Source organism: Lagenorhynchus albirostris, chromosome 9 (genome assembly GCF_949774975.1).
Source record: "Lagenorhynchus albirostris chromosome 9, mLagAlb1.1, whole genome shotgun sequence".
NCBI lineage: Eukaryota > Metazoa > Chordata > Mammalia > Artiodactyla > Delphinidae > Lagenorhynchus > Lagenorhynchus albirostris.
Genome location: NC_083103.1, coordinates 93,514,979 through 93,541,380, shown reverse-complemented (window position 1 = coordinate 93,541,380; position 26,402 = coordinate 93,514,979). Strand labels below are relative to the sequence as shown.

Here is a 26,402-nt window from a genome sequence, read left to right as displayed (position 1 = left end):
GGCTGGGCTTGAAGATTCACAGAATCTGGGGTGGAGGTCAGGGCAGGTAGAGCACCAAAGGCACAAAAGGATTCAGCTGAGAGAAGCCCCAGCTGGCTCTCACCTCCCTGCAGATTGCAGGCTCCAGTGAAGGCGGACTGCCCCCTGCACTTTCCCCTTTGCCCTTGCTTATTCCTTTGGCTGCGTAGAATACCCTTCTATCCCCCTTACTCTTGCTTCGCAAATCTCTGCTCTTAGAAATTCCACCCATTCTTTAAGGTTCAAATTAAATACCACCTCCTCCCGCTGAGTCTTCCCAGACCCCCCAGACGTCCCCCCAATCCCTGCTCCTTAATTCCCCATCATTTTGTGCAGTGCATATGCATTTTATTTCTCTCTGTAGCCCCAGGGCCTGGCAGCGTGCCTGGCATACAGTGGGTGCTCCAGAAATGCCCAATGAAAGGCTGACGGAACAAGAGAGGTCTGCCGCCGCTCCATCCCGATGGCCCTTCCCATCCTGCCGGGGTCCTGCAGAGTGGACTCCATCTCGGCAGAGGGCATCCCAGACCCCTCACCAACCCCGGAAGCCGGGCTGTCTGCCACGGGAAGACTACACTTCCCAGCGATCCCAGGGAAAAGCGAAAACCCTTTGGCTTTGACAGCCGCTGCCACAAGTCTTTCCGTCTCCCCAGGCTGCCTGGGAGCTGGGAGCGGGATTATGGTGGCCTGAGCTGCAAACGCAGCTGTAGGAGCCCGGAGCCCCTGACCCTTCCCCTGCTGCCGCCCCGCCGGGAGGACCAGGAAAGCAGCCTCCGACCTGCCATGCCCGCCCCGCCCAGCCCCCCGGGGGGCCCGAGCCGGCCTCTCCCGGACCTCTGTTGAGGTTGGACCGCTGGCCAGATGTAGCCAGGCTCCGGATCCGTCTTCTCCCCTCCTGTCTCTCTGTGGATCTCTCCTGCCCGCTCCCCACAGCCTGGAGCCAGGGCTGGCCGAGGGGCCTGCAGGCGCTGGAGCCCTGATGTCTCACCGCTCACTCTCCTGAGAAGCCACCTCCAGCACCCAGAGTTGGGGTCAGGCCACAGGGACGGTCGCAGGCTGGAGTGAGCCCAGAGCGCCCCAAGGCCAGGGCCCACCATGGCCCAAGCGCTGCCCTGGCTCCTGCTGTGGATGGGCTCTGGGGTGCTGCCTGCCCACGGCTCCCAGCCTGGCATCCGGCTTCCCCTGCGAAGCGGGCTGGGGGGCGCCCCCCTGGGGCTGCGGCTGCCCCGGGAGACCGACGAGGAGCCCAGCCGGAGGGGAAGCTTTGTGGAGATGGTGGACAACCTGAGGGGCAAGTCCGGTCAGGGCTACTACGTGGAGATGACCGTGGGCAGCCCCCCACAGACGGTAAGCTTGCCGGGCCAGCCCTACCCTCCCTCCTGCACGAGCCGAGGGGAGACAGGCTGGGGGTGCAGCATGCCAGCTCCTGTTAAAATGGGCTGCACGGTGTGGGCTGGAGGGACCCTCACCCAAACCTGTCCTCTGGGATCATACTGGCAGCAGTCAGCCCCAAAGCCCCCCTTCCCACTTCCCTTCCCCTCACAGGCTTCTGTCTGCCCTCCCCTCTCTGTCTTACACACACACATGGCTCAGGAAGGATTTGGGGCAAGAGAAACTTGTCAGCGGGGGGAGCCTGACCTGGAGAAGAGTCCAAACCACAGGGGTGCTGTGAACAGGTGTCAGCCCAGACCGAGCTTGAGTCTCCCAACCCCACTGCTCTGGATCTTGGTCACCCAATCTTGGCATCTGGGGTTCTGACCATTGGTTCCCAGCATCTTGAGGACCAAGGAATCCTGGCAGGAGTTGGACCGGCCCTTTTCTCCCCGTGTCTGTGCTGCCACAGGACAGCGAAGCAAGGTTTCCGAGTTCCTTGTGACCTCCAGAAGCCCCGGGCTGACTCTTGCCTTCCCCTGCCTCTACTTCCTCCCCAGCTTTGCATCCTGCACTCCAGTCCCTCCCCTACCTGATGCCTCCCAAGTACTGGCCAGAGGGAACTGAACTGAGTCTGGGGAAAGGACAGATCACACACTGCATAGAGCAGAGGAGCCAGAGCCCCCTTCTAAGCATGAGACTCCCTCCACGAGCCGATAGGTGCTCAGGGGTGGGGGATGGCAGCGACGGAGAAAACACTGCCTGCCAGCTCCCCCCATCCTTCCTGACAATCCTCCAAGGTACACTCAAGGTGGCTGGTTGGAGGTTTCACCCTCTGTACCTCTGGCCGGGTAGGAGTGTGCCATGAGCAGCCCTCCGCGGGGTGCCGTGGCTGCCCTCTGTGAGCATTTGCCTCCTCTGTGGTTGAGCCCGGGCACGGGTGGCAGGATGGCTCTGTGTGTGCTGGTGAGTGTCACCTTGAATCTGAGCCCGCACATCTCTGAGCCACCCCCCTCCCCCTGATCTGTGTCTGGGAGGCTTGTCCTTGGGAGGGTCTGTGAAGGTGGGAGTGTGTCTATGGTGTCTATGGGCAGAGGGAACCACCACACTTCCTGGACTTCTAAACAGCTCTCACACCAGATCTAGGGGGAAAACAAGCCTCCGCTTCCCAATTACCTGATGGAAGCAAGCCTTCCGAGGTCCATGCCACCCAGGCCTACCTCCCACCTCTCAGCTGATCCAAGGCTCTGGTCTTCCCCACTTACCCCTCCTCTTGCCTACGTGCTGTAAACAGTCTTGAATCAGTGTAAGGACAGAGCCTGAATCCAGGCCTCTAGCAGCCTGAGCCAACAGGATGCCAGCTGTTGTCAGGGAGAAGGAGGCTGTGTGGACCTGGTTCCTAGTCCCGTTTCTGCTACTGATGCACCATGCAAATTGTGCAGAGACCCTGTGACATGGACACAGAACGGGGCTCTGGGACCAACAAGGGCTTTGGGGTCAGAGAGACCAGGAATTCCAGCTCCACAACCCACAGCGTTCCCTTTTCCCAGCTGTGTGTCCTTGGGAAAATTATATAACCTCTCTGAGGCTGTTGCCATGTCTTTAAAAATGGGTGAAATGAGATCTCCTTTGAAAGGTGATTGTGAGGATTAAGGAGACTAGGCAGGTGAAAGCACCTAGAACAATGCACCTGGACACACACTTGTCCTCCAGTAAATGTGAAGTCACTTTCTCCTACTTGTCTGGCCACTCCTGCCTCTTCTGTGCTCTGCAAGGAAGCATAAAAACCTGGGTGTTCTGAGCCTCCATGTTTTACCCGTAAGACATGTAAATGGGGGATCCCATTACTGTACTTCCCTGGACCCCTGAGATAATATGTACATCCCCCAGCCCAGAAACTGGCAGAGAGTAATTGCCCAATAAATGTCAGTTCCTTCCCGCTCCTTCCTAGGAGAAGGGAAAAGTGGGCTTCAAGTTCAGCACCAGTCCAGGAAGCCAGTGGCAGGGAGACCCCAGTTAGAGCCACCCTATGAGTTGGCTTACAGCTCCATACCTGAGCCAACGCCAGCCAGTCTGTGCTCTGTGGTGACTTGATTCTGCCCCCCGCAGTCTGCGAGAAGGATGCCCTTTCTCCCGACCCAGTGGGGTTGTTATAAGCACCAAATGAGAATGTGAAAGGCACAGTACTGTAAACGAGCAACAGTGAAACTTGGGGAGCACTTTCTATATGCCAGGCAATTCATTGCTGGTTTGGGGGGACTGATCCACAAAGAGACAGAAAATACATTTTCTACCTCAAGAGCTTAGTGTGGAAGTGAAAGTATAAGTGCTTGTACAAAGTAATCTGCAGCAGTTGTACTCAAAGTGAGGACCCCAGACCCTTGTCATCAGAGCCAGTTAGAAATGTAAATTCTCTGGCCCCTCCCCACACCTACTAGGTCAGAACCTCAGGGGCTGTGTCTCAAGTTTGAAAAGCATTGATTTATAGCAGGACCATGAGTGAGTGCTACGGGTGTTCTTTTTTTTAAAATTTTTTCCATCTATATTCTTTTAAGGGAGGGGTTCTTTTCTTCAGTTTATTTTTATTTATTTATTTTTTTGGCTGCACGGCATGCAGCATTTTAGTTCCCCAAACAGGCATCGAACCGGAACCCCCTGCAGCAGAAGTGCGGACTCCTAACCACTGGACCACCAGGGAAGTCCCTATAGGTGCTCTGAAGGAGGTAAAATCAGGCAAGGCCTCGTGAAGATGTGCTACGAGCATGGTCTTGAAGGATGGATAGGAGGGTCGAGACCATTCCCAGCACAGAAAAGTCCTCCCGAACTGGGATCGCAACTTCATTTGTGTGTCCACTCCTTCCCACCCTATCCCCTGAGACCAAGCGAGGACACAGTGAATGAAGAGAATGTGTTATGTGTGTTTGGGCTTATGCATGTTCATTCAGGAGACAGTGAGAAACCCAGGCCAGCTAATGTTACAGGTTTGGGTAAATAAGATAGAACCAAGTGGCCAAAAGCCTTAAATGTCAAGCCATAAGGTGTGGACTTTGGTCTCTGCAGAAATAAGGGGGAAATTGAATTTATTTGTGCAGGGGAATGACAAAGAAAGCAATCTTTTAGGAAGAGGCATCTGAATTTTAGAAAGAATGGAACTGAGAGATGCAGGCAGCAGGAGGCTCTGTCACAAAGGTCCAAGTGTGGAGCGCTATGACAAGGACAGAGTGAGGCTGTGATCAGGTGGAAAAAGGAGGGAAGACTGGGATGCAAGGCTCGGTGACATTGGTGTGAAGGGTGAGGAGGAAGTGTCAAAGGTGATTTCAAGATTCCGATCTGGGATGAATTAGAACATGACAAGACCATTTGTGAGAAAGTTGGCAGGAGGGGATGGTTTAGGACTATGGGTGTACAAATATATCCTTGTATTTATGGTTACAGTTTATAAAAGCTTTTTTAAATTAATTTACTTATTTTTGGCTGAGTTGGGTCTTTGCTGCTGCATGCAGGCTTTTCTCTAGTTGCGGTGAGCAGGGGCTACTCTTCTTTGTGGTGCGCGGGCTTCTCATTGTGGTGGCTTCTCTTGTTGCAGAGCACGGGCTCTAGGTGCCCAGGCTTCAGTAGTTATGGCTCGCGGGCTCTAGAGCGCAGGCTCAGTAGTTGTGGTGCATGGGCTTAGTTGCTCCACGGCATGTGGGATCTTCCCAGACCAGGGCTCGAACCCACGTCCCCTGCATTGGCAGGTGGATTTGTAACCACTGCGCCACCAGGGAAGTCCTATAAAAGTTTAAAATATATTCTACATAGACTATTTTGTTCTTTACAGTAATTCCTGCAGTATATAAAAAGGTCTTACTATTTGCAGCTTCTAGCAGAAGAAATGGGGACTGAAAGATTAAATAATTGGCAGGTCAGTAAGCTAAGACCGTGTCTCACCCTTGACCTCCCTACTCTTCCATACCACCTATTTGAGAAGAAGAGAGAGTTTATCAGAGATCCCGCTTCCATTCTCCTGACACCAACTCACGTCTTCCTTACTACACTTAGGAGCACGTGTCACTGTTTCTGTGTTTGTTTCCCTCATAAAACACCAAGCTCTTGAGGACAATGTCTTTTTTAATTAATGAATTTTTGTAGTGTTTTATTTCTCTTTGGCTAGTATCTATGACAGCGCCAGGCTCAGAACAGGCACCTAAAAAGTGTTGAGCAAATGAATAAATAAAGAGTAAGACCTTTCAATAGAACTGTTGATGGGCTGCTGTAAGTACAGAAGTGGAGATCTTGGAGAAAGCATTTTCATTCTCTTTGCTTAAATGAAAGGATATCATCTCATTATAACAGTACAAGCATCGCCATCCAAACACAGGCCAATAATTTAATTGTTAGGATTGAAATCTGGTGATGGTCAATTTTCAGTTTAACAAATATTTATTGAGCACCTACTTACAAAAGAGAAGCATACGTCATAGTCTCAGCCCTTGGAGTGCTCACGATTTGGTGTGAGACACAGACATGTAAACGCCTAAATATCACACAAGACCAAGTACATTTGGTACAAATAGAAAAACAGTGAGTCTTGGAAGTATAAAGAAAGAAGCAGCTACTTCTGACAGAGTGTTAGGAAAGGCTTGCGAGAAAAGGTAGCATTTGAATATGGCCTAGAAAGATGAGAAAGCTTTGCTATTTGGAGAGTGGGGAGAAAAAACTTCGTAAAGAGAGACGTGAACTATGCTAAGAAGCTGGAAGCTGTGATAGGGATGCTGTGAGGCTGAGTGGGCGTTGGGTTTCATTCTGGGGGCAGCAGAGAAATGGTCTCGTGAATTTTGGTTTTAGGAAAACTACTCCAGGGTGCAGGATAACTTGGATGTTCTAGAGTCCGAGACAAGGATTTCAATTAGGACACACGGGCCTGAAAGAAGATATAAAAGAGGAGAAGTCTTCAGAGAGCCAGCATTCACCTGTCAGGTCAACCAGGTGTTCCCTGTCCCTGATGGGTGAGAGGGAAGAGAAGAAGTCTCCCGCCTTTGAACTTCTCTGACTGTGTTTGCAACAGGACACACAGCAAAAGGAGCAAGCTTTTAAAGCACAATATAGTTTACCAAACTTCCATGTTTATTACTCTGCTTTAATTAAAAAGGGCAAGGTATTAGCATGTCTGTTTTGGGCAGGAGGAAACTGAGTCTCAGAGGGATTAAGTGGTTTGCCCAAAATTACACAGCTAGGGAAGAAGAGAGCTAGGGTTCAAATCCTGGTCTTTGGATTCCAAGTCCAAATACTTGGTTCTTTCCAGCATTCCATAGTCTGGGACATGTTGGTTGAGTTCGAGATGCCAGTGGACAATTCTTGTGGATGTATCCAGCAACCAGCTGAGAATGGGGAACTGGAAGCCAAGAGACAAGTTGGGACTGGACAGGTAGACTCAGGGGTCACCTGTAGAGAGGTGCTTGTGGAAGCCAAGTTAGCAAATGAACTTGTTTGAGAGAATGGAGAGAGAAGAGGAAAACGATTAGGGAAAGAATATCGGATGTAGACGAGGGATCAAGGGAGCAAAAGAAAATGATCAGAGAAGTAGAAAACTGTGAGGATTCAGGATCTCAAAACCCATGAAGATGCCAAGTGGTTTTCCTGACCCCCTCCCTAGAATGGTTTTCAAACTGAGATCTGTGGGGTTCTGTAAAGGGACCTCAAGGGTGAGAGAGAGGTTAAGAGAAAGGTAAGAGGCAAGACTGTACCTTCCACCTTTCCCCTCACCAAGCCCTCCCCTGTCCCACCTGCCCCCAAATCTCCCAGAATAGGTCAGCTTTTGTTGTATTTATACAGTGGAATTCCAGGTTTGTTTGATTGATTGATTGATTGAGTTCTGGTACTTAAAAGGTCGAAAACCTTTGAACTCAAAGAATCACCCTCCAAGTTAGATGACCCTGAAGCCCAGCCCCCGTCAAGACAGTTTTGGCCTCAGGCACTGGGAGGCAACCTAGAGACTGTGGTTGGGCTTCAGTTGCACGTAGGCCTCTGCTGGGACTCTTAGGCTGTCCTTTCACACCTATCTCTTGCTCTTCCTCCCCAGGTCTGGAAAGAAAGAATTCAGCTGGGAGTGGGAGAGGCATTGAGAAAGACCGTGCCCCCTCACTAAGGTAGATGGTCAAGGGCCCTTCTTGGGTATCTCCAGTAAAGAGCTAAGCAGAAATTTTGGTTGAAAATCCAGGAAGAGAAACATCTCTCAGGGAAGCCCTCCTACCTGCCAACTAACTTCTCTGTCTGCTGGGAGCCATCTCGCTTGGGGGGCCTGGGCAGTGGGGAGTTCTGGAAAGGAAACATCATTTTCCTGGTCCTAGAGCTGCCCTGACCTTCCCCTGGCAGGATGGGCCCAGTGGCTACCCTGTCTCCTGGCCACTGTAACCCCACTATGTACAGGCTGGATGTCTCCTTGGTTGGCCTCTCAGGTTTGGTGAACCCCACCAATTGTTCGACTCCAGCGCCTGTGGAGTTTTCACCAAATAGCACAAGGCATGAACCCTGGCATCTCCCAATGGCTCAAGCAAACAGACCTATGTGCTGAGCACAACGGGGTGCCATGGAGGAAAGTGGGCTTAGGCCAGAGATCAGCTTCATTCTCACCTGAGGACAGACTCAGAGACTATTACAGCGCCTGTAACCTGTGGATGGGACAAGGTTAGACAACAGGAACTGTCTGACAATGAAAAGCAGGTAGCAGTGGCTGTGCTACCCTCCAAGCAGGATTTCCCAGATGGGTTCCGTGGAGGCTGAAGGTGCTAACGAGACGCCTCGAGAGCCACCACAGGGAGGGGATGGAGACAAAGAAATAGAAGCTCTCCCTAAAGCAGAGCATCTCTGCTTTTTCTCTTTGGTACACTGGGATCCTGAATGAGATTGCAAAAGGGTTCTGCTGCTTGAAAAATAAGTTTGAAAACCATTGTCTTAGATCTTTTCTTTAAGAACAGACAGGTAAGCTTTTTGACCATTCGCATCATCATCTCATTTGAATAGGAAGCACTGATAGATATTAGTTGAGCTGGGTTTGAGCCCGGGGGAAATGGAGCATCCTGTCTAAAGGGGGAAGGCTGCCCTAGATAAGGTTTGGGATGACCCAGCCACCTTGGGATTCCTTTTAAAAAACAGCCCAAGATGGGGTGAGTGGCACCAGGGAGCCTGCTTGCTCCCAGGTATTGATTGCCAGCTTCAGCCTGGAGAGCGAAGTGGAAGCAGAGGATATGTCTGAGAGAGGAGTCCATTTCCATTGGGTCAGCTGATTTGGTCAAGGTGGGAGGAGCCTGGATGGGACCCAGTTGCCTCAGTTCGAGGCAGGAGCTGTGTGCTGCGCTGGCTCTCAGCCAGGACCAGCTGCTGACTTGAGGTTCCTCATGTCCTTCCTTGCCCCCATCTCTCAGCCTCGGGCAAGCTCAGGTCTGGGAGTGTCCACTTAGGGAAGCAGATGAAGCTAACTCAGAGGACTCCGGGAGCAGCGAGTCCTGAAATCACTCGGACTGCTCTAAGAACCTGGGTGGCTACTCAGTTTCGTGGGTACAGTGGGCATCCATTGCCATCATCACCATACGCAGTACCGGATTGAAAATCCCCCCTGCAAGGACCCTGAGGCTGAGAACTAATGGCAAGGCTCTAGAGTCACAGAGACCTGCAGCAAATGAGGCAATTACAGTTAAAAACAATTGCTACAGAGCACCTACTGAGAGCTAGGTAAGAATTAGATAATAAGCACAGAAATGTGCTCCCTACCCTGTGGAACTCATAGTGTGTAGGACAGACAGACATTGGATAAGTGGTTTCAAGTTGGATGAAAGGGTAGGCAAAGAAGCGCAGTTGTTCTTGAGGACCTACGAGAGGAGGAACCTAATCTGGGCGGGGGCATCAGGGCAGGACCTTTGGGAGAAAGAATGTTTAAACCACAACTTGAAAATTGAACAGAAGTTAGATGGAACGGGGAGAGAACATTTCAAGAAAAGGAAACGGCGTATGCAGAGGTGACAGATCATTGTGCTACTGAGAAACTTGATGGTGAGAGAGGGGAAAAGTGATAAGAGATGGTATTTGGAGTTGACCGATGGGTGGGTAGGTGCCCCAAAGTCAAGGATCTCAGGATTTAATTCAGGTAGTTTTGTAGCAGTTATCTGATGCAGTGTAACAAACTAAGACGAGAGCCATTGCCTCTCAGGATTCTGTGGGCTGGCTGTGATCCTACAGATCTTACCTGGGCTCCTCGTGTGGCTGCATTCAGCTGGTGGGTCGGCTGGGGGCCGGACTACGCCAGGCTGCTGGACCTCTTTCTCTGTGAAGTCTTTCATCCTCAAGGAGGCAAGACTGAGCCTCCTCACGTACAAGCTCAGGGCCGCATTCCAAGAGGCCAGTCTCCCCAGTGCACAGAGCACTTAACAAGCCTCTGCTTTCCTCCTTTGCTGATGTCCCATTGGTCAAAGCAAGTCACATGGCCAAGCCCAGCGTCAATGTCAGAGGGGATCACACCAGGGCATGGATACAGGGCGTCTGATTCATTAGTGTAACAATCTACCATGTATTTCCTTTCCCAATGAGAGAGAATGAGAGAGACAGGAAGGTCAAGGAGATGAAAGAGAAGACTTGGGGCTTGGTCAGAGCCAAGGGGCTCTTGTCCTAGCTTTGTGGCCTTATGTGTAAGAGGCGTTACGTTCTTATTCACCCTTGGTCTCAGTTTCCTCCTCTGTGAAATGGAAGAAAGGCTCCTACATCTCAGCTTCAGCTGAAAGGCTTACACTATGAGAATATAAGGGCTCTTCCCCCGTAAACTCTGAGGCCCACACAGAAGATAACAGACTTTCCTTTAGCAGGAGGAATTAAAGCCCCCTCCCAGGGACTTCCCAGCGGTCCAGCAGTTAAGGCTCCGAGCTTCCAATGTAGGGGCACAGGTTCGATCCCTGGTCGAGGAACTAAGATCCCACATGCCACATGGTGACGCACGGCAGAAAAAAAAAAAAAAAAAGCCCTTTCCCAGAGGTGCGTGAAAGTGGTAAGACCCTAGCACAGGCTGCCAAGAAAGGTTGTGGATCTTAATAACTAGAGATCTTTCGGAACTGGAACAAGCTCCCATATCTCCAGGCCAATGGACAGATGACTCCTGAAGGCTCTTTTCACCCAGAAGAATCTAAGTAACTCCCATCTGCTAGTGAGAGCCGGGGCCAAGACAGGTGGGATTTGTGAACAAAGAGCTTACCCTGGACTCAGCAGCTCCACATCTGTCTCATTGCCCAAGATCTATTGCTGCAGACTCCTCCAGGGGAGCCTTGCCTGCAGGATGGAATGGGCAAGTGTGCCTTTCCCTGTGGGGCTTGTTAGCACTTCCCATGAAGCTGCAATCCCTCAGAGGCCCCCAGGGGCATATTTGTTTGTTAAGTGATTGGCACTGACCTAGCCCTGACTCCATGCTGCAGTCCTCTGGGCATCTAAAGGCAAGCTCTACAGGGACTTCTGAGTTGGCCTGGCCCCAAGGGATAGGGAAGAAGTAAGATGGCTCCAGGACTCCGGGCTGCCTGTATCAAACCAGGGGGCCTGGTGAGAGGAAGGCAGGTCTGAGCTAGAGCCACACCTATAACCTAAAAACACCCATAGTTTGGGGGCCACTGAGAGATCCCTCCCTCACCCCGAAAATAGGGTAGATTAGCTCTTTCTCCTTTTTCCTTTAAGCATTCATTAATTCAAGAAATACTTATTGCCAGCCACTGTGATACCCAGTAGGGAGACAATGGGGATTTTTTTAAAAATTAGATACAAGGGGAGATGAGATTCAGTATGACATTATAGTGGCAAGTCCTACAGAAGCATTTTAATCAGAGAATATGACCTGGTCTTTCTCCCTTAGGAAGTCCCTTTTTTTTTTTGGCTGCGTTGGGTCTTCATTGATGCACGCAGCTTCTCTTGCTGCACGCGGGCTTTCTCTAGTTGCAGCGAGCGGGGGCTGCTCTTCGTTGCGGTGCGCGGGCTTCTCATTGCGGTGGCTTCTCTTGCTGTGGAGCATGGGCTCTAGGTGTGCAGGCTTCAGTAGTTACGGCACGCGGGCTCAGTAGTTGTGGCTCATGAGCTCTAGAGCGCAGATTCAGCAGTTGTGGTGCACAGGCTTAGTTGCTCCATGTCATGTGGGATCTTCTCGGACCAGGGATCGAATCCGTGTCCCCTGTGTTACCAGGTGGATTCTTAACCACTGCGCCACCAGGGAGGTCTCTAGGAAGTCCCTTTTGAGCTCAGACTGAAGGATGATAGGAGATGAGTAGACAAAACTGCAAGTGGAAAGGAGGATAATCCAGGCAGAGTGAATGACCAACAGCCTTTGCGGGAGGGACCGTGGCTGATTGGAGGACCTGAAATGAGCCCAGTGTGGCTGGTGGGCAGAGGGCTTGGGGGAGTATGGGACAAGCTAGGCTGGCTATGTAGGCGGGGCTGGACCATGAAGGGCCCTATAGGAAATGTTAAAGCTTTAAGTCTTTATTATAATAGCAAAGGAAAGCCATTGACACGGGAGGGTAACGTGGTCACATCTGCGCTTTGAAAAGATCATTCTAGCCACAGTGCAGAAGCAGGTTGGAGAGGTCAACAGTGGATGTACCAAGATCAGTTGAAAAGCTATTGTGGTATTCCAGGATGAGATGATGATAGCTTGGCCAGGAGTGGCAAAGGAGGTGGCAAGAAATGAATACATTCGGAGACTTTTAAGAAGGTTAATTGGACAGGACTCGTTGATGCCTTGGATGGAGATGTGAAGAAGAGGAAGGTGTTTGGATGTCTCTGAAGCTGCTGACTTATGGAACAGATGGATGGTGACTAATGTAGGAAACTGTGAAGAAAAAACAGATGGGCAGGATCAGGTAAGGTCAGCCATGGACATCCTGAATTCGAGGTGTCTTTGAGGCAGTTCGAAGGGGAGGAAGGGGCTAGAGCTGAAAGCTCAGGAGGTATAAGGACATAGGTGGTAATTGTAGCCGCTGCCATGGATGAGATGGCCTAAGGACAGAGTAGAGCAGGAGGGGAAGAGGACCAATGCCCAGGCCTTGAGAAGTGAGCCTGCAAAGTAGACAGAAGATCCTATCAGAGAGGTAGGAGGAAAGCACGGGATAGGGTGACAGGGAAGAGTGTTTCAAGGAGGGAGGGGTCGGCAGCGTTGAATGCTCCAGAGAGGTCAAGCAAGATGAGGATTGATTTGAAAACCGTCTTTTGTATTTGGTGACACAAAATCATTGGTAACTGTAGTAAGGGCTGTTTTATAGTGGAGGGAGGGATAGAGGCGAAACTCAGTTTGAGAATGGGTTGAGGAATGAGTAGGAGGTGAAGAAATGAAGACAGCTTGGCCGAGAACTTTGGTTGTGAAGGGAGAGGAGAGGGAGGGTAGCTGGAGGCGGATGTGAGATTAAAGATTTTTTTTTTTTTAAATGAAGAGACAAGCATTTGTAAATGCCAACAGGAAGAATCCAGATTTGGGGGTGGGGGGGTGTGGCATGAGGGGTGGATCCTCCTTAGGCAGGAGGAGGGATTGTGGAAAGGCAGGATGGACGGGGCATGTGGGAATGATCTTGTGGGAGATGGGGGTAGGGGTCATCTGACGGCCCCCTGCCGGGTGAAATTAGAGGGGAGGGCGTCTGCTAAGGTTGGGCGCACGCAAACCCTCCTCCTTCAGGCTGCCCGGGGGGCTCATGATAGAAATGTTGGAAGGACAGGACCAAAATCACTTCTCTCGGAAGCAGGATCACAGTGCAAAGGGCAAACAGACAGAAGGACATTTGCTCAGGAGGAAGAGGCAACTGTTTATTTTGGTTTCCCTTTTCTGTGTGCGTGGAGGGTGGAGAGGGGGCAGCAGAGAGAGCAGTGGTGGCTTGAAGTCCTGGTATTGGGGCTGGGGGTTTAAAGAGAGAGCAATGGGAGGGGAGGGGTCATTCCTCCCCGGGCTTGACCCCCTTGGGGGCGGAGTGGGGAGAACTTCCTCAGGTGAGGAGAAAGGCTGGAACTGGAAGGGCACCAGGGATGATGGGCCCCCGGGCTGGGGGGGCGAGTGGCCTGCAGAGAGGGCTCCTCCCGTACAGGACAGAGAGGAGTGGGGAGGAGGGGGCCTGGACCAGCCGAGCCGAGCCCCCAGATAGAGCTCCATTCCAGTGTCAAAGGTGGTTGGATTCTCCTAGAGCCGGCCAGGTACACACACTCCAGGCGGTCCCCCCTACCACCACCGGCGCCAGCGCTGTGGAGGAGACCCTCTTTCTTTGGGGTCCAGTGATAGCAGGGGCGCCTGTAAGCCTGAGGCCAGCCGTGGCGCGGAGACCAGAGTCCTGGCAGGTGGGAGAGCGGGTTCTGGGGAGTGGGTGGGTGAAGAAGCCTTTTTAATCATTAACCTGGCTGATTGAAATCTGAACTGCTGTGCCTCTAGCACTATTGATTCTCTGAAAGCACAGCATCTGGGGCCAGTGGCTGCTTAGAGACCGGGGAGAGGGACACCAGGGAGAGGTAGGGGCAGAGGGGCGGGGAGGGAAATGGGAGGCAGGCCAGGAGTGGGGGCTGGGAAGGAGGGAGGAGGCAGGGTCAGAGAGCTAGGGGACAGCGGCCATGGGGAGGCCAGGAAGCCTGAGCGGCCGCTGGGGGAGGTGCAGTCAGCAGACCTACCAGGGACCACTGAGAGCAGGAAGGAGCCGGAGGATCCGGCAGAGGGGACGAAACACAGTGACCTGCCCTATGTGACAAGGTCGGAGCCTGCAGCAAGGCCAAGGTCAGCTGACTTCACTGCACTGAGGAGAGGTGATGCAGAAATGGAGGGCCCTGAGGTCAGAGGAGAAGCTGAGGTGAAGGACACACAAGTGGGCAGGAGAGGATTCACTTGGACTTCCCTGGTGGCGCAGTGGTTAAGAATCCGCCTGCCAATGCAGGGGACACGGGTTCCAGCCCTGGTCCGGGAAGATCTCACATGCCGCGGAGCAACTAAGCCCGTGCGCCACAACTGCTGAGCCTGCGCTCTAGAGCCCGTGAGCCACAGCTACTGAAGCTCCTGCACCTAGAGCCCGTGCTCCGCAATAACAAAAACCACCGCAGTAAGAAGCCTGCACACCGCAATGAAGAGTAGCCCCCACTCGCCGCAGCTAGAGAAAGCCCACACACAGCAACAAAGACCCAACATAGCCAAAAATAAATTTAAAAAATAAATTCATTAAAAAAAGAAAGAGGATTCACTTTATAGATTGCTGTGTTTTTGAGGACAGGGGCCTTTCCTTTTTGCCTGTGAGGATATAGGAGGCATCAAAAAAACGGCTGACTGGCTGAGGAGGGGTCAGGCCATCTCAGGAGGAAGGAGGACAAAGTAGAAGAGACGTAGAAGGAGCCGCACAGAAGGAACAGCAAGACAACACCTGTCCATCTTCAATGAGCCAAAACCAGGGCCCCGAGGAGATGGCTTTTCACCAGGACCTCATACAGGGCTCCTGGCTATAGTCCCACTATTTCTGACAGTGGGACTCATAGGTCTGTGTCACCTCTGAGACAGAAGGGGGCCCTTCATGGGGAGCCACATTCTGGCAGCCAGGGTCAGAAACACGTGGGCCTCAACATGCCATTGTGGTCCCCACAGTGCCCCTGGTCAGTGCCAGCTCCTAGAATAGCTCGTCTCTGAGCTGGAGGGGGATGAGCCAGGCTGCCTGCCGGTGATGTGCTTCCCAGGAGAACCAGAGAGGAGGGGAAGGAGCAAGCTCTGCAGACAGACTGGGCCAGTACAGAGTGAGGAAGGGCATCTGCAGGTAGACAGAAATAGGAATGGAAACACACACACACACACACACACACACACACCAGTTATATGGCTCTGATGACACAGAATATGTTCCAATTCTGCAGAGAAGACAAAAGCAGACACAAGGTTTCTGAGGCCATGCTGAGGGCGTCACAGGACCCCATGTTCTGACTGTGCTTATGGTACTAGCAGGGCCAGCCTGTCCAGTCCTGCATCTGGAAGCTTCACCCTGGACACTCCAAAGGAAGACCACATAGCCGGGGGATAGGGAGGGTACAGGACAGTGAAGGGAGTGAGTCCAGGCCTCCTGTCCTAGCATCTTTCTCTCCCTTTTCTCTGACAGCTCAACATCCTGGTGGACACAGGCAGCAGTAACTTCGCAGTTGGGGCCGCCCCCCACCCTTTCCTGCACCGCTACTACCAGAGGCAGCTGTGAGTGCGGGGAGAGGAAGGGGGAAGGCTCTTCCCAAGGATCCAGGGCAAAGGAGGGTCGGGGGAGGGCTGCAGGGAGAAGGACCAGCTCCACAGAGCCTTTCTTCCTGCTGGGCAGGAGGGAAGGAAAAGAAGGCAACAGTGACCAGAAGAGAAGAGTGGAGGGGCTGGAGGGTTGAGGAGGTAAACTATGGGAAGGGTAAGTTGAGGGGCAGCCAGGAAGTGCTTCAGTTCCGAGATAGGGCAGCTTCCTGGGGGAGGGAGAGCAGGAAGGAGAGCAGCCCCAAAGCTCCCAGTGCAGTCTCGAGGTCTCCTTCTCTCTGCCTGAACTGGGAGGCCCAGGGACTCCAACCCACACCCCTCAGTGGCTCTGGTTTTCTGACGCCACCACCTAAGTCTAGGCTGAGCAGGCTGCAGTGACAGCTCCCTTCGCTGTGTCCTCGCCTGGGGGCTACTCTTGGTGGCTTTGCACGGTTCAAGGAAGGGAAGGAAGAGCCTTCCACGGCTCCACTGCCTGGCCTGATATCAGGGACTGAAAGCTAAATGCTTCCCTGCCTCCCGGGAGTTCCAGCAGCTGGACTTAGCTAACAGGTGGGAGGGAGGGTGGAAGTGGGTTTTTAAGGTAACAGAGGCAGTGAGGGATGATCTGGGAGCCCCTTTAACAGAAAAGCAGGAAGTGGCGAGAGGCCATCTAATGTCTGAGGCGTATGTGTGTGTGAAAACATGTGAGTCGAGACTGACACCCCATTCTTGGACTTCTAGGCAAATGCCAAAGGCGCCTTCTTAGGTCCCTTGCCCTTTAACTTCCCTATCTAAAGAAAGCAGTCAGGGAAGGGGGCATGGCCAGGGTCCATGAAAGGGAATTCATTCCAGCTCCTTGCCCGTGTCCCATCACTGCCCCCATCATACACGCCAGCCCTGGTCAGAGGCGTGATTCCACACAGGTGGGGGTGACACATGGTGATAAGCATGTTCCATCCGAGTGGTGCGTCTTGCCTGCTCGCCCTGCTGAGGTGCCCGTGCAAACTCCTTCCTTGGAAGAATTTGCTGAAGAAGTTCCATGCTCACCCGCTTGGTACTTTCTCTACCACTCAGATGGTACCACTGGGTCCCGAGGCAGCAAGAGTCAATGGCTCCTTTTCTTTAAGAGCGTGATAAGGTCAGGGGGCGGGGAGTGGGAGATGCCCGCTAGCTGTCCCTTCAGCAGCAGCGGTCACAATACACAAAGCCTAGACTTGTTCTTCCAGGGCCCGAGCTCCAGATCTAGGTATACGAGCTATGGACACAGGAGAGCGAGCGCCAGAGACAGCTCCCCACGTCTGTCTCAAGGTCACTTGTTCTGTTCCCGGTGAAGGATCTACGGATGTTCTCTTGAGCAGCCTGACAGCATCCTGTCTTATGCAGATGACCGAGATGAGATTCGGCGTCTGGGAGTAGGTTAGATGCTGGCTCCATGTACCAGCTGTGGTTATGCACCCAACAGATCTCTGCCTGCTTTGCACAGGTCCAGTACATACCGGGACCTCCGGAAGGGCGTGTATGTGCCCTACACCCAGGGCAAGTGGGAAGGGGAGCTGGGCACCGACCTGGTGAGCATCCCCCACGGCCCCAACGTCACCGTTCGTGCCAACATCGCTGCCATCACTGAATCAGACAAGTTCTTCATCAATGGCTCCAACTGGGAGGGCATCCTGGGGCTGGCCTATGCTGAGATCGCCAGGGTGAGAGGAACAAGGGCTAGCCCTAGACACTCTGCCTGAACGTTGCACACTGCATGCTACACAGGGACGGAGTTACGGGAGAGAAGGGGAGGGAACTGAATAAGGGAGGGAAACAAATCAGTTTAAAGAATTACTTGACAGGTGGATAGGGTGGCAGTCTGAATTTCATCCCTACAGAGGGCAGAACTATGGTGACAGGTAGAGGAACAGGCTATCTTTTCTATTGACGCTAAGATCTTTAAGAATGAGAGGCCCCCGTAACTCTGAAACAGGTTAAGCAGATGGGGATCAACGATCCTACAGATCTTTCCTGTTTGCATTGCCAGTGTGTCTTGCTGTCCCTCTCTCCACCAAATCTCAGTACCTCAGGATGGTCTTTCCCAAGGAACATCCCCCAAGTTTTGCTTTTGCCCTCCCATTCCTCTTTCCATTAGGGCCCTCTGTGCGAGGATTCACTCCTTGTCTCTCTCTGTCACAGCCTGACGACTCCCTGGAGCCATTCTTTGACTCGTTGGTAAAGCAGACCCACGTGCCCAATCTCTTCTCCCTGCAGCTCTGTGGTGCTGGCTTCCCCCTCAACCAGTCGGAGATGCTGGCCTCAGTTGGAGGGAGCATGGTGAGTAGGCCCTAGGAGAGGGGAGGCCCGGGCACTGGGCAGAGACGGGAGCACCTGCTGCCTCCCTGCCCTCTGAGGCCACACCACAGCCTCGGGCTCCACTGCTGAGAATCGAGAGAAACCTCTTCATGTTCCCCACCTCCATTTTTCTTTTTCTACCCTTTTCTTCCTTGCATTATTCCAGAAAGGACTTGAGGCTCCTACGGTAAACTTGGCAAGGATGACAGATCATTAGGAAAATTTCAAAGGAAATGAAAATAAGGCCTCTCAAGTCAAGACTGTTCAGTCTGATGATGAGAAGGCGGAGATGTAAGGAGTTTAAAAGTCTATTTATTAATTCATTTAGGACAACTGGTGAACTCTATCTCCAACAAGCAGAGAAAATAAAACTTACAACAGAAGCAAATTATCATTCACTCAACATTTATTATGCCAGTTTAGGTTTAAATAACTTTATATCAAGGGCTGTGTGATTCTGAAACAATTAAAAATCCTGGAAAGCCTTTTCCCCTGAACACATCCTTTAGCACATTTAATAAAGTATCAGTCGCTTTACGGCGTGGTTTGATTAGAAGCAGGAAGATGAGAAAGGTGATGTGCAGAGCGCCTTGCCACCCCAGAAATGACTGATCCTATGCTTGCCCTCTGGGTGACTTGTTGTCCTTCTGTGTTGGCACACGGGTACTGGCTCTTCTGCTCCCTAGATCATCGGGGGTATCGACCACTCGCTGTACATGGGCAGCCTCTGGTACACACCCATCCGGCGGGAATGGTATTACGAGGTGATCATTGTGCGGGTGGAGATCAATGGACAGGATCTGAAAATGGACTGCAAGGAGGTAATAAAACCTGGGGGAGGCAGGGAGAGGCAAGGGGGAGGCAACATCGCGTGAGGCCAGACCCCGAGTTATGAGGCTGGGAGGATGAGGTTGAGGTGCAGGACCTGCAGGAGGGTTGGGGGCTGAGCCTAGAACAGCAAGGAGCTTAATGGTCACATGGCGGGACCTGAGGTTTGGGGCTAGGGACTGGCTTAGCACTTTCCCAGAGGCTGCGTGGCATAAGGTCTGGTACGGAAAAAAGCATATCTGGACTCCGGTCACTGCCTTGCTTTATGACCTTGGGCAAGTCGTCCGCGAGGCAGTGTAACATGACGTAGTAGAAGAGTCTGGCTTCGGAGTAAGAAAGACCTGGGTTTCTAGCTCTGCTCTAGCTATGTGTCCTCAGGCAAGTTACTATTTTGTGTCTCAGTTTCCTCACCTGCAAAACAGAAGTAAAAACAGCTTTTCCAAAGACGGTGGTGAAAATAGAGAAAGTGAATAAAGTGTTTATCCCAGTGCTTGACACACAGCAAGACCCAATAATGGCAGTTAAACTATTTGGGTGTTCCTTACCTAGATTCTTCATGTATGTTAACTTAGAACAGATACAAACGTATTATGAAAAGTTAAAAGCATTATACAAGGTATTTTTATTTTCAAGATTTAGAGAATGTCTACCCACCCAAGATAATAAGAGTTAACATGTACTGACTGCTTCCTATGTGCAGGGCACAATCCTAAACACTTCAAATATATTAATTAATTTAATGCTCTTTATTTATTTAATAACTCTTTGAGGTAGGTACTATTATTATCCTCATTTTACAGATGAGGAAACTGAGGCACAGATGTTAAGTAACTTGCCCAAGGAGATCCACCTAAGAAGTGGCAAAGCCAGGATGCCAACCCAGGAAGGACCCCAAGCAGTCAGCCTCACCCCTCCAATTCTGGCCAAAGCCTGGCATCAAGAAGGCTTTTGATGTTCTAACCCTCTCGTCTCCCTCTTAGTACAACTATGACAAGAGCATCGTTGACAGTGGCACCACCAACCTTCGTCTGCCCAAGAAAGTGTTTGAAGCTGCTGTCAAATCCATCAAGGCAGCCTCCTCGGTCAGTGGGACTCAGGACAGGGGTACAAGAGATGACAGAGTGTCACAGGAAGTCTGTGAGAGGCACGTTCCTCCACAAGAGCCAAGATGTCTACCCTTAGATCCCTCTACTTAGGTCTCTTAAACAACGGTTCTCTGCTATGGGCCTCAGCTTGCTCAGCACACAGTCCCCCAGCCCAAAGTTTTGGCCTTACTCTCTTGCTCTCTTCCTCTAAGCCTTGGGTTTCGGCTGACCTTTCCCCAGTTTGGATATTTCACGGAAAAGCAAGTAAAGGGCCCAGTAAGTGTTATCTGAAAATGGGAGAGGCGAGATGGTGAAAGAGGCCGTTTCCTCATCTTTATCCTTTTCCCATCAACACAGACGGAGAAGTTCCCAGACGGTTTCTGGCTCGGGGAGCAGCTGGTGTGCTGGCAAGCAGGCACCACCCCGTGGAACATTTTCCCGGTCATCTCACTCTACCTAATGGGTGAGGTCACCAATCAGTCCTTCCGAATCACCATCCTTCCACAGGTATGTCCCTGGCCTGAATCAGTGGGATCCCAGGACGAGAACAAAGGATATATTGAGAAAGAGTGAGCAGGCATGGCTTCCTAGAACTTGGAAGACAAAATAGATGAGGATCCAGCGGTAAAGGGCTCTGGGAAAAACCACCCTCTCGGAGCTCAGGGCTGGCAACGGGCAGGGCAGCCTAAGGGCATCGATACCAAGAAGGCAGAGATGGGGTGAAGGGTGGAGGAAGACATACTCTCACTCTTTGCTTGCTTATCCTTAGCAATACCTGCGGCCAGTGGAAGATGTGGCCACATCCCAAGACGACTGTTACAAGTTCGCCATCTCACAGTCATCCACGGGCACTGTCATGGGAGCCGTTATCATGGAGGGCTTCTACGTTGTCTTTGATCGGGCCCGGAAACGAATTGGCTTTGCTGTCAGTGCTTGCCATGGTGAGAGCGCCAGGAACGAGGGTGTGGGGTCAGTCTATCCCCGTTCTCCCTGTCCAGTGGTGAGGGTACCCGGGCCCCTGTCAGTCTGGGAGGGAGTAACAGTTGCCTCAAGCCAGTGTCCACGTATTGTGTAAAAGCTAGTGTCGGTGCTTGTGCTTTTTTTTTTTTTTTTTGTGGTTCGTGGGCCTCTCACTGTTGTGGCCTCTCCCGTTGCGGAGCACAGGCTCCGGACGTGCAGGCTCAGCGGCCATGGCTCACGGGCCCAGCCGCTCCGCGGCATGTGGGATCTTCCCGGACCGGGGCACGAACCCACGTCCCCTGCATCGGCAGGCGGACTCTCAACCGCTGCGCCACCAGGGAAGCCCCGGTGCTTGTGGTTTTTTTGTATCGCCTGGCATGCTGACCCCCGCCTGGACTGGCAACCTCTTTTGGAGACCCAGAACAGCAAGAGCTGCCTCGGCACCTTGGGAAGCTCTAGATCCAAGGGTGGCGGGCTGGGCCTATCGTGACCCTGCCAGCTGCCGTATGCCGAGGTTGAATGCTACTGGCAGGGTCTTGCAACTGAATTTCAGCAGGAGCAGGTGAGTTTACTAGGTATATGTAGGGCTGCCTTTTTGGTCAGCTTAGAATGACTGACTTTTAGGGCCCTGTCCTATTGGACAGGTAGACAGGAAAGGGTTGTTGTCCCCAGTGACCTGGAGGAGAGCCATGCCTCCACGTAGCAACGGCTTTCTGTCCTGCTCCTAAACATCTCCCAGGAGGGAGACTCTACGGCCTCCTCAGGGCCGGTTTCAAGGCCTGTCCCGGGAAGTTCTTTTGGGTGTGTGATCCAAACTGCTCTGTGACTCACATCTGCCCTTTCTCCAGTGCACGATGAGTTCAGGACAGCAGCGGTAGAAGGTCCTTTTGTCACCCTGGACATGGAAGACTGTGGCTACAACATCCCACAGACAGATGAATCGACCCTCATGACCATAGCCTATGTCATGGCTGCCATCTGCGCCCTCTTCATGCTGCCCCTCTGCCTCATGGTGTGTCAGTGGCGCTGCCTCCGCTGCCTGCGCCATCAGCACGATGACTTTGCTGATGACATCTCCCTGCTGAAGTGAGGAGTCCCACGGGCAGAAGAGAGAGATCCCCCTGGACCACATCTGGTGGTTCGCTCTGGTCACAAGGAGGAGACACAGATGGCACCTGTGGCCAGAGCACCTCAAGACCCTCACCCACCCACAAATGCCTCTGCCTTGACAGAAAAGGAAAAGCTGGCAAGGTGGGTTGCAGGGACTGCACCTGTAGGAACCAGGAGAGGGAAGAAAGAAGTGCTCTGATGGCGGGAATACCCTTGGTCACCTCAAACTTGAGTTGGGAAATTCTGCTGCTTGAAACTTCAGCCCTGAGCCTTTGTCCACCATCCCTTTAGATTCTCCAACCCAAAGTATTCTTCTTTTCTTAGTTCCAGAAGTAAGGTGACCCCAGTGTGTGTCTCTGCAGTACCCTAGCAGAGAAAGGGCCAATCTTGTTTCCCTGCTGGCCACAGTCAGCGGGAACGGACGCACCGTTTGCTGTTTGCTTTAGAGATAGGGACTGTATAGACAAGCCTATAACATTGGTGCAAAGACTGCCTCTTGAATTAAAAAATAATTTAAAAATAATTTGTACAAATAATTTGTACAAATGGGGGTGGCTGGACGAGGAGAAGGAGAGGGAGTGCAAAGACAGGGAAGCTGGGATCAAAGCGAGGCAAGGCCAGAACATGACCGCTCGCCAGTCCCAGTTTTAGACGGCATCTCCAAGATAAGAATCCCACCTTCTAAGATGGGTGTTGCTTCCCAATGTCTTCTTTTCTGTGGTTGCAGCCTGACCAAAAGTGCGATGGGAAGGAGGGCTTCTCTAGCCAAAAAGCTCTTTTTAACTCTCTTAAAGGAAAAGTGCCCACTAAAACGTTCTGTCTAACAAATGAATTTCTACCTTATTAATTCCTTGTCCCTACCTGAACCTTCTACTGTACACGTGACTAGTAGCACTGAAACATCCCCAACCCTGGAAGCCCCAGGTGCCCTATGGGAAAGCAGCTGGAATAGAGCAAATATAACAGGGCTGCACTTTGTCTTCCTGGCTACCTGTTCACCCCCTCCCCCAGTCCTACTTCTCCAGAGCTTTGTAGCTGAGGTGCTAAGAATAGATAGGAAACCTCTCCTATCTAATCCTTGAAAGCAGACTCTTGAAGATTCATTCAACAGGGATAGAGTTGATGCCCTATACCCCCTGCCTGGAGTTCTTCCTGTTCAGCTGTAAGTGGTAGTAAGATCTTGACATAATACAGAGCAGTTTCGTTGCCTTCTCCCTGTCTCTAAGGTCTCCCTCATTTATTCGGCTAAGGCATCCCACAGTGGCACTAGTATTATACCAAGAATGTCAGGAACACAGGGCTTTCTGGCTCCACCAGCATCACATTCAGTATCAAGGCTGCGTGGAAAAAGGATGACAGCCTCCGGGCTTCCTAATTCCCTTCACCACAAGAGCCCCTTGATGGAGGCCATCCTTTGCCCCTATCCTGCTCTTTATTCCCCGCTCCTAATAGTACTTGGGTACCCAGGCTGGTTCTTGGGCTAGACAGTGGGGACCAAGTTCATTTCCTCCCTATCAGTTCTAAGCCAGTCGACTATGATACCAGTGTTAATGGGAAGAGCTGAATTTTCTTACTATTCCACTGGATCCTATTCCTCTCTGGTCAACACACTGCTTCCAAGTATGGGACCTGCACAGCGTAGAATTACCTGATGAGGGAGAGGGAAATACAAAGAGGGCCTCTGGAGATCCTGGCCTCGGCCAGCTGCCCACAAGCCATAAACCAATAAAACAAGAATACTGAGTCGCAGTTTTTTATCTGAGTCCTCTTCATTCCCACTGCACCTGGTGCTGCTTTGGCTGACGGGGAACACCCCATAACCACAGAGACTGACAGGAAGACTGGAGACTGTCCACTTCCAGCTTGGAACTTACTGTGTAAATAAACTTCCAGAACCGCTACCGTGAAATGAAAATGCCACATTCCACTTTATAATTTCAACCCGCGTTGGGGAAAACTGGTTTTTCCCCCGCTCTTTCCAGGGTATAAAACTCAACCCCTTCCTTAGTAAGTCTCATTGTCCTATTTTTTTCTTTGAAAGAGAAAACTTGTACTTATTTTTCTTTTAACAGTTTCTTCCTTTCTACCCTGAAACCGTGAACTCTGAAGTGTAAAAAAAAAAATCTAGACAACAGCTTCTTCCTTGTAAAAATATGTATTCTATATTTCTATTTTTAAATTCTATGCCAGAAAAATGACTGTCCCATCTCCACTCCCTGCATCAGGGGCCTTCCCCAGGGGTCTGCACAGCTTGTACCAGTGCAGGCCAGTGGACAGAGGGAAAAGGGAGAACAAGGGTGGCCAAAACTTAACTGTTGCTTTCGGATTGATCCTGAACAAGAAGGAGCAAAGAGCGACGATGAGTCCCGGCCCCCACGCACACCCTCCACCACACTGTCTTCCTGCTGCAGCTGGTTTCCAGGGGCTTTCACTAGGAAGCAGTTAAGCTCCCCATCCCCTCCTGTTTTCTCTTTACTCCTTTGGTGTCAAAGATTTGTAGAAAAGAAACAGGATTTTTTTAGACCCACTTCTAATTTCTATATTTTCATTGGATACTGAAAAATACTGCAAGTGGCCCAAAGGCTGCTGCAAAGTTAAGGGGAGATAAAATCTTAAGATTACAAGATAAAAAATGAATCCCCCCCCCCCCACCAAATGAAAAGAACAAAGGAACTGGTCTTCCATTTTGCCACATTCCCTGTTCATGATGGCTACCAAACTAGAGTCATTAATATTTCATTAACCAAAGAAAGTGGGTCATCTGACCTCTACAGTGGGGAGTACTCAGGCCATTTCCATCACCCTAAAAGATGCCAAGGAGATCCCAGGAAATCCATTTCCTTACACTGTTGCCAGTCAATAAACCGGGACAAGTAAGACCAGAGAAGAGAAAGAGTATGTTCATGAGCTGACAGGCAAGGATGAAAGACAAGGAAGAGTAACATAAAGAGAGAGGAGAGAATTATTTGGCTCTGAAAGGAAAAATCTTTGCTACCCTCATATGTACCACTAGTGCGAGTAAGCATTTCCCGGTCCCAGAATGGGAAAAATTCACCTGTTGCTAATATAATAATATCCTTTCCTGGAGCTAATTTTTTTTATTACTGCTTAATTTTTACTTGTTTAATTCCAAAAGAGAAGGGAGCTGAAGCCATTTCCATTAGGAGTAAAGATAAAGCGACAGGAAAGGATTCAAAGCTGTAATAGAAACGCAGCTTTCCTCGGTATAAACCTAGAAACTGGAAGTGCTCAATAAGCAGAGGTGGAAAAATGACCTCGCTCCAGACAGCTACCCACAGAACAAATGACTTATAAACCTGAAATCTAACCTCCCTTCTTCATAGCACTTTGGTCTCCATTTGTCCCAGGACAGGAAGCATGTCCCCCATAGCTTTCTTGCTTCAAAAATTCAAACCCATATCCCAAGATCATCCTGAAAGGAATTTTGCACAGACATCTCCTCACCCCAGTGCCTGCCTGGAACTCACCCAAGGTCACCAAACAACTTGGTTGTGAACCAACTGCCTTAACCTTCAAGGGGAGGGGAGATAGCTAGACTAGAAGACCAGAAGTGAAGGGGAAGCGGTGAGGACTTCACAAGGTTGGTCTGTGAAAGCTTGATCAGAAGCCAAGTCAGTGGTGGAAAGGGATGGCTTGGCCCAGGAAAGACCTGTGGGCTATGCTAGTTTCTAAAGAGATGACTATCCAGGAAGTAGGGTGGACAGAAGTTTGTGGAGGCATGGGGGAAACGGGACCTGGTTATGTTGTTATTTTTGGACTGTGAATTTTGCTGATGTAAACAGACTATTCTGTAAACCTAATGTCTATGTACAAATAATGAGTGTTAACACAGTAAAATGTTCAACGAAAAATCAAACTATCAGGGTTATATATTTTTTCCTCAAGCAGTCTCATTTTCTCCATTTGGAGTAGGGGGGCTAGGATAGCACTGAGGCTTCCGGAGGCTTTCAATAAGCAAGGCATCTGGCTGGACAGCAGGTGAGCACCAGGGTTCAAATCGGCGTACATGAGCCTTAAGAAAATGGACTAGAGGCTGAGCCAAATCAGAGCAGGGTGGCCTTAGAGCAAGAGCAGCTTCCTAGATGGTTTTTATATTGCATCTGAAAACAGCCCTAGGCAGGAATATCATAATTTCAAGGCCAAATTAAATACCATCTTACCTACAATCTGCTTCCCCCAGAGGAATTGAAAGGTGAGGGGGACAGACCATTTCTGCATAATATACATACTTTCATTTACGAACATCTGGATACAGACTTTCTATACACACATTACCTATATAATAAAAATGTACATGGCATGAGTATATGTCACTGTATAAATATAGAGTTTTAGAAATCTTGAACCCGCACTTCCTGTTCACATCAGTTTCTCCTCTTCTTCCTCCCCAGTCAGGTCCGTCATTTAAGAGTTGGACAAAAGGGACAAGTGTCATTTGTGTTGGTCTGGGCCCAGAATTTGATACA

General features: G+C 51.0%; 2 protein-coding genes across 8 annotated transcripts in view; one reads left to right on the top strand and one right to left on the bottom strand.

The window, feature by feature from the left end:
• The first annotated feature begins 681 nt into the window (after positions 1-681).
• Positions 682-23,922, top strand: BACE1 (beta-secretase 1). Of its 3 annotated transcripts, XM_060160455.1 has the most exons (9): positions 682-1,365; positions 15,489-15,577; positions 17,082-17,298; positions 17,777-17,914; positions 18,619-18,753; positions 19,741-19,842; positions 20,203-20,352; positions 20,615-20,786; positions 21,654-23,922. In XM_060160455.1, the coding sequence occupies exons 1-9, from the start codon at positions 1,114-1,116 to the stop codon at positions 21,893-21,895; spliced, it is 1,497 nt and encodes a 498-aa protein (XP_060016438.1). In that variant the 5' UTR covers positions 682-1,113; the 3' UTR covers positions 21,896-23,922. The 3 variants fall into 3 exon arrangements, with proteins under 3 accessions (XP_060016438.1, XP_060016439.1, XP_060016440.1); XM_060160457.1 differs by lacking the exon at positions 17,082-17,298 and having other exon boundaries at positions 1,314-1,365; XM_060160456.1 differs by lacking the exons at positions 15,489-15,577; positions 17,082-17,298.
• RNF214 (ring finger protein 214) overlaps positions 18,317-26,402 on the bottom strand; it is a 57,830-nt gene continuing 49,744 nt past the window's right edge. For all 5 annotated transcript variants that reach the window (XM_060160450.1, XM_060160449.1, XM_060160451.1 and 2 more), the window contains one exon: positions 18,317-26,402. In XM_060160450.1, the coding sequence (XP_060016433.1) occupies positions 26,337-26,402 (66 nt within the window). In that variant the 3' untranslated portion in view covers positions 18,317-26,336.

Excerpts from the sequence above, each read along its gene's own strand:
- BACE1 (XM_060160455.1), top strand. The coding sequence starts at position 1,114 with ATGGCCCAAGCGCTGCCCTGGCTCCTGCTGTGGATGGGCTCTGGGGTG. Across the intron at positions 18,754-19,740 it reads TGAAAATGGACTGCAAGGAG|TACAACTATGACAAGAGCAT; the intron begins GTAATAAAACCT and ends TCTCCCTCTTAG. Across the intron at positions 20,353-20,614 it reads GAATCACCATCCTTCCACAG|CAATACCTGCGGCCAGTGGA; the intron begins GTATGTCCCTGG and ends GCTTATCCTTAG.